The following is a 12257-nucleotide window of genomic DNA, read 5'->3' as shown; positions in this document are numbered from 1 at the left end:
CGAAGTTTGATGGAGGAGTAATTATAGAGGCCCGTGTACTGTGCGATAATAGTGCACGTTAAAGAGCCCCGGTCGGTCGAAATTTCCGGAGCCCTTCACTACGGCGTCCTTCATAGCCTGAGTTACTTTGGAACGTTAAAGCAATATAAACCACAAACCATAATTCCTTTCGCTATACCAAAGTTTGCGGTAGCTGTCAGTCTTAGTCAAAGGCAATTCTTTTCTACTTCCAGTGCCTCACTAACTACAGCGAAATGTTGCTCTGTTTCGTGATTTTTTGACAAAAACTTTAACTTTAGTGGCTTTCTTGATATCTAGTATCGTTATACCACTAGCCTTTACTTATTTCGGGCTCTCAGTGAGGCTCTACATTTACGACCGCAAAGTAATCAGGGCTACAATCTCTCGTGAATCCATACCCAGCAATTCTGGACAAAAACATTTTCAGCGGGAAACCGTTTACGAAGGCAATTTTTTCATATAATATAAGATTTCACTATAATAATCAATATGTCTGCAGATCAACCGACGGCAGTCTTTTATTTTTGCTATTCAGGATTTTGCTATCGTCAAAAGCGTTCCCCGTTGTTTTTTTTTTTAAGTCAGTGTTAACTGTCCGATGCGTTCGATGAAGGCACTTTGAGAGAAAGATTACGCTACGTATCACAGTAATGGACCATTACTTTCAATAGTTCCCTAAGAGTGTCTTACAATTCTCCAATTTTTAAACTGTTGGCCCCTGAAGAAAGTATACTTGTTGTTATCAAGAAGATAGTGGAGCACACATGGTGTATTGTGTCCTCTTCTTTCATTATTAGTTCTTCTTCGCCATGGTTGTATTCAATCAAACATGAATGTGAGAAAACTATCGCAGCTCGCGTCTGTACCCTAGTTCTTACTGCAGCACAGCTATACTGAGGAGTTACAAAGCGTCATGCTGAATAGAGAAACGCGGCTACGCTAGCCACCCATACCTGCCGGCGGATCACGTGATCACCAAACATTTATCGATGAAGTTGGACGAATGAGGAGCATGAGCCGGTTATATGTGGCCAGCATCATGCGCGTTGGGATCGTCGCCTTTCGGGAACACCGCGGCAGAAATACAAGAAACAAACCGGGGCGCTGATTACCGCTCAGAAGGCACCTTCACCCACTCCGTTATTTTTGCAATTCATTGCCTCAAAAGACATTTGCCCCCGATGGCACAAATGCAGCACTGTTCTTCATGGTTTATTATGAGCAGTCACACAGTATAAACTACGCCGATGAGCAAACAGCGCAGAAGATACAGGACACAAGAGCACGGCAGGACACTGAAGCGGAGCTCATCCGTATCACCTGCTGGTATTCTGTGGCTATCGCGCTGCTTACCGGTCGTTATGTCGCAGCAACGCGCCTCACACACACTAGTGTATTCACTACATTGTAAGTACTTTGTGCCGACGACGAAGCGAAAGAGAATAGGAGGGTAGAGGTATAGGAGAAGCTGGTCGGCCTGGCCGAGTCGATTTCTCTGTCCTCGTCACAGAACGTTCAAAATACACGCCCTAGTACGTGCACAGCGCGTGCTGAGTGCGTAGCAATATCTTCGAATAGAGTGTACCAGCATACAGCGTCTAAGGGTTTTTTGGCTTCACTGGGTACTCGTGCAGCGGCGCCAGTGACATCGACGGTGTTCACGTGAAGCGGCTGCTGATATTTTCAGGCACGGACACCGGAGTTAGGCCTAGGAGAATAAAACAAAATAGGTTTTGCTGAAGTGTCTTTCAGCACCGGAAAAGCACAGCTAAGGAGTGCGAGCTCAGTATTGCGGTAGAACGTGCTATATTCGCCACAGAAATTTACGGCGGCGCTTGTCAAAAAGCGGGACAAAATGGTGCAGAAGCCGAGGCCCATATGCATGCTGGAGAGATTCAAGCTGACCTGGTTAGTGCAGGCTACATGCTCGTATAACATTATAATTTAAATAACAATTCGAATCCCGTATACTAAAAGGAACAAAAATTACACTTTAAATATTTTCACTTATGAGCGTGATACAGCATTTTACCTAAAACGATCTGCGAAAATTTGTGTGCAGCGCACTTATCGCGCCACCTATCAATTACGGCGTCTACGTTAGGAGAGCTACTTCGCACATCTTTTTGATGTTGCCGTAGCAGACCTCAGGATAGAGTTGGTTGTGCTTAGCATGTTTGTCTCGAAAGTTTGGTTTAGTTTTATGGGGTTTGACGACCAAACGCTTCTCATGCTATAATGGATATCGTAGAAGAGGGCTCAGGATAATTTCGAGCACCGCAGGTGCTTTAATATCCACTGTCATTGCGCAGAAAATAGGCCTCTTGGGTTTCGCCTCTATCTAAAGGCTGCTGTCGCGTGCCGGGTAAAAACCGCATCTTTCAGGTAAGCAACCGTGCAACGCACCAGCTGGGCGCCATGGCGGATCTCTCACTTGAGGGATGGCTTCTTTCCTACGCCGCCTTCACTGCCAGCCGCTTTCGTTCGGTGTCAACTGCACACAGAAAGGTTGGCGTGCGCAGAAAGCCAAAAATCTCCAAGAAGAACGGGCCCTTAAGTGCGGTGCGTCGAATCTAGAAGGAGAAAACTTCACAATCCGCGCCAAAAGGACTCCTAACCGTGACATCACTTAGCGTCATTTCTAAAATCAATTGACCTTCCAGTACCGAGGGGTGCTGGAGAGTCTCATGAGCCACATGTTTTGGACGGGTGGGAGTCTACAGAAGCTTCGCTACGACTTTACATCCTCCATCTTAATACAGCGCGATACACAGGACGAGAGAAAGAAACAAGAGACGCTCGTGTCGTCTCTTGTTTCTTTCTCTCGTCCTGTGTATCGCGCTGTATTAAGATGAATCCGTTCCAACTTGCCCAGTTTTCTGTTCTAGTTTTACATCCTCCCTTCTTGCCAATCCTGTTCGCCCCTTTGCCCATAGGAAACAGCACAGTAGCACAAGCTTAACAAGGGTGGAAACAAATTTTGATGCCCTGAAGTGCTTTTCCGCGCCGTCTGCCTGCGCATTAAGAAATACCTTCCGTGCATTGTAGAAGCCAGCCGTGGCCTGCGTCAGCGAAATAGGATGCGTTAAGCTGAGCCACGTAACGAATGTCATCAGCCAAATGCGACCCTCGAATATTTCAGAAAGTGGTGTGGCGTTTAAAGCGGCCCAACAGAAGCAGTTTTGAGGCGTCTCGTGAAGCTATTTCAGGTGCTGCATGGGCACTATATGTTCTCTCTTTGATTTTCCGGTTATAGATAGCATATACTTAAAAACTATGTGTGTGGGAGGTGACTCGGATTTCTTAGTCGGAAATGTGCTGAATTTTCAGTACACATTCTTTAGTCAGCCCACACGTTCCCAAATCATTGCGCGTTGTGAAGAAAAAAAGAGTTTGTGTATTAGTAACTCAGAACACATTGTGCTGTTTGAACTTCTTGAATGATTCTTAGGGACTAAGTATTAATCCGATCTTTGCGAAAGCCGAACAAAATCGTTCGTTGTCTGCGCGCAACATGCGTTCGCCTAGCGCGAGCGCTCTGTCCCATGGCAGTAACCGCTCATCGTCGTCTTCTACTTAGCAAAAATACGTGTTTTTCCACTGATCCACATGTAGTAATTATTCTCTGTATTTTATTATCATGCGAGGCTGAATTTTAAGAAGCGGCTGGAGGAAATAGATGCAGCGAAAAACACATGTGCTACAATGCTGCTTTCAGGTGGTATGGGTAGGCAGGCAGAGAGTAGGAATTTCAGCTCGCTGCTCTTGATTTTCATCTTACCTGGCTCTTAGGACTTCACTGATGGTGTCTTCAGAGGGTAATTAATTTTAAAAAATGACTGTGCCAATGATTGGTCTACATTCGCTGAGCAGTTCTACACTTTCAATCCTCATTCATTACAATCTCAAACCAAACTTGATGTTAAGAAATACTGATGAGCTAAATTATGGTGAAACCGACCACTTGTTGCCATATAAATAATTGTGGCCGTGCAGATAACGCTGAGAAGTCGTTATTGCCTTCCATAGCCCTGGTGGCTTTGAGAACGTCAGCGACAATTGAATTAAAATGTGTTTTCAGGAGAGCATAATAAACATGCAGGCGGCTGCGCTGCCTTCCAATTTGATTCACCTCTGAGGCATGCATAATTTCGACGCTGGTAGCTCAGTGGTTATGACGCTCGACTGCAGACCCGAAAGACGCGTGTTCGACCCCTTGGCGGCGGTCGAGTTTCGATGAAGGCGAAATTCTACGTGCCCGTCTCCTGCGCGATGTCAGTGCACGTTAAAACCTAGATGGACAAAATTTCCGAATACCTTCACTATGGTATCCCTCATAGCCTGATACTTGTGAACAGCGCAAAAAAGGCGGGACAACAACAAGACACAGCGCTTGTCTTGTTGTTGTCCCGCCTTTTTTGCGCTGTTCACCAGTATGAATGCATACCAACTCGCCCAGATCTCAGCCTCATAGCCTGAGCCGTTTTGGCACCTTAACCGGACATAAACCATGAACAAACATGCTAAATTTCACTAATGCATATTTAGAAACTGTTCCCTGCAGTTATTCGAAAAAAAAAACATCATATAATCATGAGTTTTACCCATTGAAACGAGGCAATGATAACACGATAGGAATCCTGAAGCTATCATTTCTGCTCACCTTCGCAAAGTGGCTAGGTGCTGTTAAAAGCTGCAAGTTCTACAGCAATCAGGTTCCCTGAGACCATCGCTATGGTGTCGTTGTGATCGGCGCAACTTTGCTCCAAAAAGAGACAATAAAGACGACGTCATCACCGTCGGTTAAAAGTCAACCTTTCAAGTTTTCCTCCTAGTGTAGCAGTATAAGGAGAGGATCCATAAGCCAATTTAAGGTGACAACTGAGAGCCGCATGGCATGATGGGCCGATGTAGTTTGGAAAAATTCTTACATCTGTAATGAAGCTTCTATTGGAATACACTTGCAGTTTGCACAAGAAAACATGCACAAAAAAATTTAGTGCCATAAACACTGATTTTATTTCCTCATCAGCGCCATGCTCGGGGCAAACGCAGAAAAGGAATTGGTTGCTAGGACTTGTCTTCTTGTGGTTCCAATAAGTTAGAGTTGGACAGTTTCTGGAAAAGAAAAGAAACATGAAAAGCGCTGTTAGACTCATCACACACTGACGCCGTTTAAGCGTGCAAGCGGTGAGGTAAATCGATTATCAAAGCTTATGCATTTAGGTATAATAATGTCACTCCATTAGTGCACCTACACAAAAGTACAAGGCCAAATGTTACTTTTTTCCGATGAAATTCTTAAAGTTCAGTAAATATGCCATCTTGCCGAAACGACATGAACTTCAGAAATAAAATTACCATGTAATGTTGCATGAGGGCAACGCTTCCTCTTCTCGCACTGAGTTAAGAGCTTTCCCTGCTAGGGTTTTCAATACAAAGCGTAATAGCGAAGAATATACTCACACTTCTTCTTGCGGAGAAGAGCGCCGTAGTGGAAGGGAGAGCCGAGGCCATAGCCGTAGTTCAGGCCGTAGCCGAGGAGACCGTGGCCGAAGCCGTAGTGGCCGGCACCGTAGCCGAGAGTGCCAACACCGTAGCCGTAGACTGGGGCGGCGTGGTAGGCAGCGATAGCTGGGGCAGCGTGGGCAACGGTGGCCACAGCTGGGGCGTGGTGGACGGTGGTGGTGGTAACAGCTGGGGCGGCGTGGACAGCAGCGACAGCTGGGGCAGCAGCGTAGGTGGCGACTGGGGCAGCGGCGTAGGTGGCGACTGGAGCAGCAGCGTAGGTGGCGACGGCTGGAGCAGCGTGGGCGACAGTGGTCACGGCTGGAGCAGCGTAGGTGGTGGCAACCTTGGTGACGGCTGGAGCAGCAGCAACAACTGGAGCAGCAGCGTAGGTGGCGACAGCTGGGGCGGCGTGGTAGGCGGCAACGCGAGTCACAGCTGGGGCGACGGCGTAGCTGGCGACGGCTGGGGCAGCGTGGGCGACGGTGGTCACAGCTGGGGCAGCGTGGTAAGTGGCGACGGCTGGGGCAGCGTGAGCGACAGTGGCGACAGCTGGAGCGTGGGCAACGGTGGCCACAGATGGAGCGTAGCCAGCGTAGCCAAGACCGTAACCATAGCCTCCGTAGCCAAGACCGTAGCCGAGGCCACCATAGCCAAGGCCGTAGCCGAGGCCACCGTAGCCAAGGCCGTAGCCGGTGTAGCCAGCGAGAGCGCTGGTGGCAAGAGCCAGGAGGACGCAAGCACGGATCTGGAGAGAGAAAATTGTGGTTCGACTTTATTGTGCGTCGAGTACTAAATCAACTGCAAATCTTAGTTGGCGTGGGCCGTAGTTAAGTGTTAATGATGTACGATATTTAATCGTTAAGCTATTTTCGACTTTTAAACATGCGTTATTAGTTAAGTAACGGAAGACTTGTAGACATGCAAAGGGTCAGAACGAAAATGTGGGAATAATTTAAGCAAGAAGTGCAGACGAAGCAAACCAGAGGCGGCTTGCCGGGAATCCTGATGATCTGCCCCGTATAACATATGCAGCTCTGGGCCTCTGGAAGGAACCTCAAATCTGGCTGCGGTAAAAAGAGCCGGCTGCATTTTCTCGTCTTTATTTCCGGCACGAATAGGCATCCTCATGTGTGCTTACAGTTGGCCCTTTTGGCGCGTAGAACGCCGTAGAAATGGGCTTATGAAAAAGCCTCAGTAATGATATAATGCATGTTACATACACTCCTGCTCAAAGCGATAAGCTTGTGGCTGTAGCATTAAGCAAACTGAATTTTTTGGTAAAGCGCTACGGAGGAGATCAGGCCGAGCTCAATGTCTGAATTATGGTGAGTTTTTCTCCGCTAGGAATAGGAAGGATTGCTGCTTACCATGTTGGCTTTGAGCTGCTGCTGAGCTGACTGCTGACTGAGCTCGGTTCGGGGCCCCTTTTATAGCAAAATGGGCTCCTTCATGCTGTGTACACGTGGGCTGCCCCAAGCAGTCTTAAACAAACTAACAAAACGATGAAATTTTCTTTGATTTTGTTATTCCGCACGTCTCCGCAAACTGCCGCAGCGGCATCATGATGGGAAACCGTACGCGCTTCGAACTGTAATGAAGCACCGCGCCCTAACCTTGACGAGGACGCTGGTGAGAGGAGGAGTGATCTCAGTGTAAAAATGGAGAGCCATGCGACGTGCTCTACTCCTCATTGCGAAAGAGGGGTCAGGAGGCATCAAGGCAGTAGGACGCGTGAGTGTAAGCATGCGACGAGCGCGCAGTCGAAAGGTGTAAGAAAGAAAACGGCAGAGAAAAGGAAACTTCATAGTGCGCATACAAAGAAAAATAATTTTGTATGGAAGGCCATGGGACGGACACGAGGCGGTGGCGTGAGATCTGTTCTGTGTTTAGATCCAAGGCCTGCATTTAAAAAACAGAAAACGTGGAGTTACGAAAGAAAGAGATGATATTGGCTGATGTCCATTTTTAGACGAGTCCGACGCTTGTGCCTAATTCGTTGAGAGATGCGTAAGATTAATTATCAGCTCCGCGGGAAGCCACCTTATCTTTGAACATTTTTACGTCACTTTAAGGCTATTATGAAGACTCCAGAGAGCCAGAAGTTCAACAGGCTTTGCGTGCGTAAATTGAAATGCGCGTGAAGCGATCTTGGTAGACGGAGAAATTCTTTTTGTGAAGATGCGCTGAGAGCTTAATTGCATCCTATTGTCTTTCCTTGGAACTTTTTGCCTATACTTGAAGTCTATCAAAAACCAATCATGGGAATCAGCACTGATATAAAAATGTTTCGGTCTATGATCGGCAGAAATTTGAGCAGCTTTTTTTTAATACAATTTCTCTCCTACGTTCCGCGTATGCGGACTGAAGACAGGAGGTTTCTTTTGGCATAATGTTAGAAGCCATGAGCAACCTTTTTTAGGTGGTGGGAAGCGCCAAGAAAACGAAACGTTAAACTGCTATTAAGAGTCCCAAAGCTAAAATGAAACGCAACGTCAACAAATTTTTAACGTTGATCATTCTCCTGGGAAGGTTTTGTTAGCATTATTATGAATTCTTGGTCACTTTGCCTCAAGACGATACTGCTCTTGTTAGGGAACAGAGGGAACTACTCGTATCTTTTCATGAACACATATTGAACAGTACATTCCGAGTGATGCGAATTCACCGAATTGTCCTAGTAGGGCCATCTTTTGACAACTGCACAGACGAAAAACAGCCATTTGAAGCATGCAGAAAAAAGTACGACTTTCACAAACAGGTATTTAATATTAAATTTGGGAATAACATTGTCTTCAATGCGCTAATGAGTCTTGTTAATGAGTCTGGTCAATGAGGTAAACAGCCTCTCTTCTCTTGCTTTCCTTACATCTGCCGTTCTTCAGGGTAGCCCACTCGGCATCGCCTGGTTGACCTCCGTGCCTTTCCTTTTTTTCTCGTTTGTACTTTATTGAGTTCAATTTAATTTCAGCATCGCAAAAAAAGGACATACTTTATTTTGTGCCGGCTGAAAGGTACATAGCATGTCATTATACCCATCTGCATACTACTACGCTCTGTAAAGCCGCCGTGGTGGCTCAGTGGTTATAACGCTCAACTGCGCGGCCTGAATGACTCGGATAAGATCTCGGTCGCTGCAGTCGCATTTCGATGGAGGTCAAATGCAAGAGGCCCGTGTACTGTGTGATGTCAGTGCGGTGCAAAGAACCCCAGGTTGCCGAAGTCATCCGGAGCACTCCACTACGGCGACCCTCATAGCCTAAGTCGCTTTGGGACGCTGAACCCAGTAAGTCCGAGACCGCTTATTGGCGGCGCGTATTTGGAGGAAATGTCTGACTGTGCGGGATCCGATCTTTTATCTTTTACAATACAAGGCTGTCTCGCTGATAACACGTTTCAAGTATGTAAATTATTGCTGTCGCGTAGTGTCCTGGGTGCAACGCACGGATGTCAGTTATTTGTGATGGCTGGATGCCTGTAATTTTATTTGTGCATTTTAAGGGAGCATGAGGCATTTCTTTTATAGTTCAATCATGCCATCTAATTGGCGTAAAGTGAGGCAAATTCTGTTGCAGCTAAATACTGTCCAAAAATCTGAAACCCCTAGCAAAGCACGGATTCTGCTGGTACATTTATCAATAAAGTTCTTCCTCAAATGTGCGCCACGTTTTTCGATTATAGACTACGTCAAAAGTTCACACATCATGTACAGTTTTGAATGGCTGCGGCAAACGACGACCAGTTCTTCTACATGCATTATTATCTCATAGACAGAAGCTGCTACTGCTACTTAGCAGCTTCTTGCTCCAACACTATGAGTTCAGATTTAGTTACCAGCGTGATATGTTTATTTGTATATTTAGGTTGTACTTACTCACTGAGTCTAGATTACAGGCGCTAGCCGAAAACCGGATCACTCTTTCCCTATCAGGAGGGCAGTTGCGATTAAGGTATTTTTTCCTGTAGTTCTTACGCAGTAACATTGATGGGAAGCTAATACAGCAGAGAAATATCAAGCTATGTTAGCCTGAGGGTTGACATCCATTTACGAAGTGCATGAGAAGTCTGGTTCAGAAAAACTATTTAAAATAATCCACCTGTACTAAAGATGACTCTGAATGTACTAAGCGTAAAATAACATGTGAGGCACAGGTATGGGATCCACCTTACACTGCTCATGATAGCTGCGCTATGATGCCTATTATAAATGCAGCTCTCTATTGAAATCATTGGCCTAAACTCATTTCCTAGGCACGAGCTACACGCCATAAGTACACTTCCACACAGATGCACGCATGTGCGTAAAATACGAACCTCCTTATTGAACAAGGGACTAGACCTGTTTAACAAAATAATATTTATGTACATGATTTTTTACTAACACCAGCCAGGAACAGGCCACTTTCGAAACGCGGACGACATGAACGACCAAATGGTATAAGTTAATGCCTCACGCTTCACTAATCAATACGTCATTGACAATTTTCAACTGATCCGTGATGGCAGGAGTACCCATCATTTGACCTTCTAGGTAGAAAAATAGAATGGTTCTCAGTGGCTACACTTGCTTCTCTGATTTGAAACAGCCAGATTGGCTGTTGTTCAGGTCTTAATTTAGCTACGCCTTTGAATTTACAGGGCATCGAGATTTGCAGTATGCAGTGCTTAAGGTGCTCAGGATGCACATTAGCTATGAGGGACGCTGTAGTAGACGTCTCCAAGTTAATTTAAACTACTCATTGCTTTTAAAGTTCACTCACAACGAACACCACGCAAACGTCAATGCATTGTGCATTCAAAGAAATGTGGTCGCCGCGTGCAGAATTCGATCCCGCAACCAAAGACTTGCACAGTTGGAAGACACAGTTGGAAGACAACAGTGATGAATAGCATTGCATCTTCTTGCCTCCTTTTGGCTCGCACCGCGCCCAGAAGGCAAAAACAGGATGAAGGCTTTATTGAACAAACTTGCTAAAAAAAATGCCTCCGGCTCTCCGAATACTGCATTTTACTGTCAGTGAAAAGCTGAATCTTAGGGTCAACGTGATTGCGACGACTAGAGATATTGCTTTTCAAATGCGTAGAAAAGAAAGTTTCGAGTGCGTGGTACAAATGCTACTTTTCAAAAGTTATTATCAATGCCTTATAACTTTGCGATGTGCTCTAGCTTCATTTGTTAAGCCTTGCTCTTGCCTTTTTTTTTTGATACCATAACTGCAGTGGGTATTCGCTTTCGATGGTAGTTTTTTTATCTATTCTTTATTCAGTTTGTTCTAGGAATTTGGCCTTAGGGTCTGTACTTCCGCGAGGTGGATTTATTTATCTGAGCTCTTTGCGCAAAGCTTTAGTTGCACAGAAATTATATTGTTAGGCAGTTCTTGTTCAAATTCAATGCCTTATTGCTATCTCCAAAGACAAAATAATCGCGCTATATGAATGGAATCCAAAATTCACAGAATTGAAAGTCTTGGTATGGTTTAAGCTTGCTTTAAGAAGTTCAAGATCGCCCCAGCGGTGGTCTAATAGCCTGAGCAGCCTCGTATACGGGAGATATGTGAAGTTCGATCGTCTTCGCATCTGTGTAGTGGGGGCATTGTACGATTGCACCTGGAGATAACTGAACCTCGCATGTCCACATGGAGCAGTGATCGAACCTATCTCCCGCACCACCGGTTACTCACTGTTTTCCGGTTCGTACAGCTTTTGCTTGGCTTGATGCCCTGTTTCTCGCATGTGAAACATTTGGGAACTGGGTCTTCGACCTCATCGTTTGTAAATGAAAACACCTCGTCCCATTGGAGATATATAGAAAAATATATACTTGCCCCAATAAAACTAATCAACTTCAAGAAATCCAAGACATGGAAATAGAAACAATAACTCCCCTCTCAGAGCTGAATACAGTGTTCGGTTCATTTAAATTGCATTTCAGAATCTATTTCTTGTTTGTACCTCGTCAAAGCCATTACATCATCATCATAATCATCAGCCTGACTAAGCCCACTGCACGATAAAGGCCTCTCCCATGTCTTTCCAATTAACCGGGTCCTTTGCCAGCTGCGGCAACTGGAACCCAGCGATATTCATCTCATCCGCCCACCTAACTTTCTGCCGCCCCCTGCTGCGCTTGCCTTCTCTTGGAATCCGCTCCGTTACCCTTAAGGACCAGCAGTTATCTTGACTTCGCATTACATGCCCTGCCTAAGTTCATTTCTTCCTCCTGTCAGCCTTCAGCATGTCAGGATGTCAGCCTTCCGCGTTTCTTTCCTCACCCACCCTTCCTGGTTGCGGTATCTTACTGTTACACCTATCATTTTTCATTCCATAGCTCGCTGCGTTGTCCTTAAGCTGAACCCTTTTCGCTAGCCTCCACGTTTCTGCCTTGTAGGTTAGTACCGGTATAGAGCTGTTATATACTTTTCTGTAGGCGGCATGTAGGCGGCATAACTCTACTTTCATATCAACACATTTTCTCTAGCTTGCCGTATGAGTTACCCGTTTTGAAGAGCAAAAACTAGGTTGTCATTTTCTAGGCATCAATCCCTGACAACAGTGTACTTAAATTCTGCTCCAGAGAAAAAGGTTAGCAAGAAAGCTTCCAAGCTACGGTTCCTGGGATTCACGGTCTCCAAGGGAACTATCGCGACAGCGTGTTTTGTCGCGAACTTTTTACGAACCATTTTGTAACGACGAGTTTGAGAGAACCAGAGATACAAGTGAAGAAGCTG

At 45.7% G+C, this 12257-nt stretch overlaps 2 protein-coding genes across 2 annotated transcripts in view; both read right to left on the bottom strand.

Moving 5' to 3' along the window:
* Positions 1–5452: 5452 nt before the first annotated feature.
* LOC149363378 (uncharacterized) lies at positions 5453–7095 on the bottom strand. Its single transcript, XM_089568501.1, has 2 exons — positions 7067–7095; positions 5453–6302 (listed from the first exon to the last, which is right to left on the bottom strand). Exons 1-2 carry the CDS (start codon positions 7093–7095, stop codon positions 5453–5455), a joined length of 879 nt encoding a protein of 292 aa, XP_089424627.1.
* A 1111-nt stretch (positions 7096–8206) lies between these two features.
* The window catches only part of LOC149363377 (uncharacterized), a 44744-nt gene continuing 40693 nt past the window's right edge, over positions 8207–12257 (bottom strand). Inside the window, exon 8 of the mRNA XM_089568500.1 lies at positions 8207–8229. Within this exon, the coding sequence (XP_089424626.1) occupies positions 8207–8229 (23 nt within the window). The remainder of the gene's footprint in view (positions 8230–12257) is intronic.

This window comes from Amblyomma mixtum, chromosome 2 (genome assembly GCF_055824585.1).
Source record: "Amblyomma mixtum isolate Tamu chromosome 2, ASM5582458v1, whole genome shotgun sequence".
NCBI classification, from domain to species: domain Eukaryota; kingdom Metazoa; phylum Arthropoda; class Arachnida; order Ixodida; family Ixodidae; genus Amblyomma; species Amblyomma mixtum.
The sequence above is the reverse complement of the archived record's forward strand: the minus strand, read 5'-3'. Positions and strand labels throughout refer to the sequence as shown.

Coding starts and splice junctions, on each gene's coding strand:
- LOC149363378 (XM_089568501.1), bottom strand. CDS start 7,095: ATGATGCCGCTGCGGCAGTTTGCGGAGAC. Junction 6,303..7,066: donor CTGCGGCAGTTTGCGGAGAC/GTGCGGAATAAC, acceptor CGCACAATAAAG/TCGAACCACAATTTTCTCTC.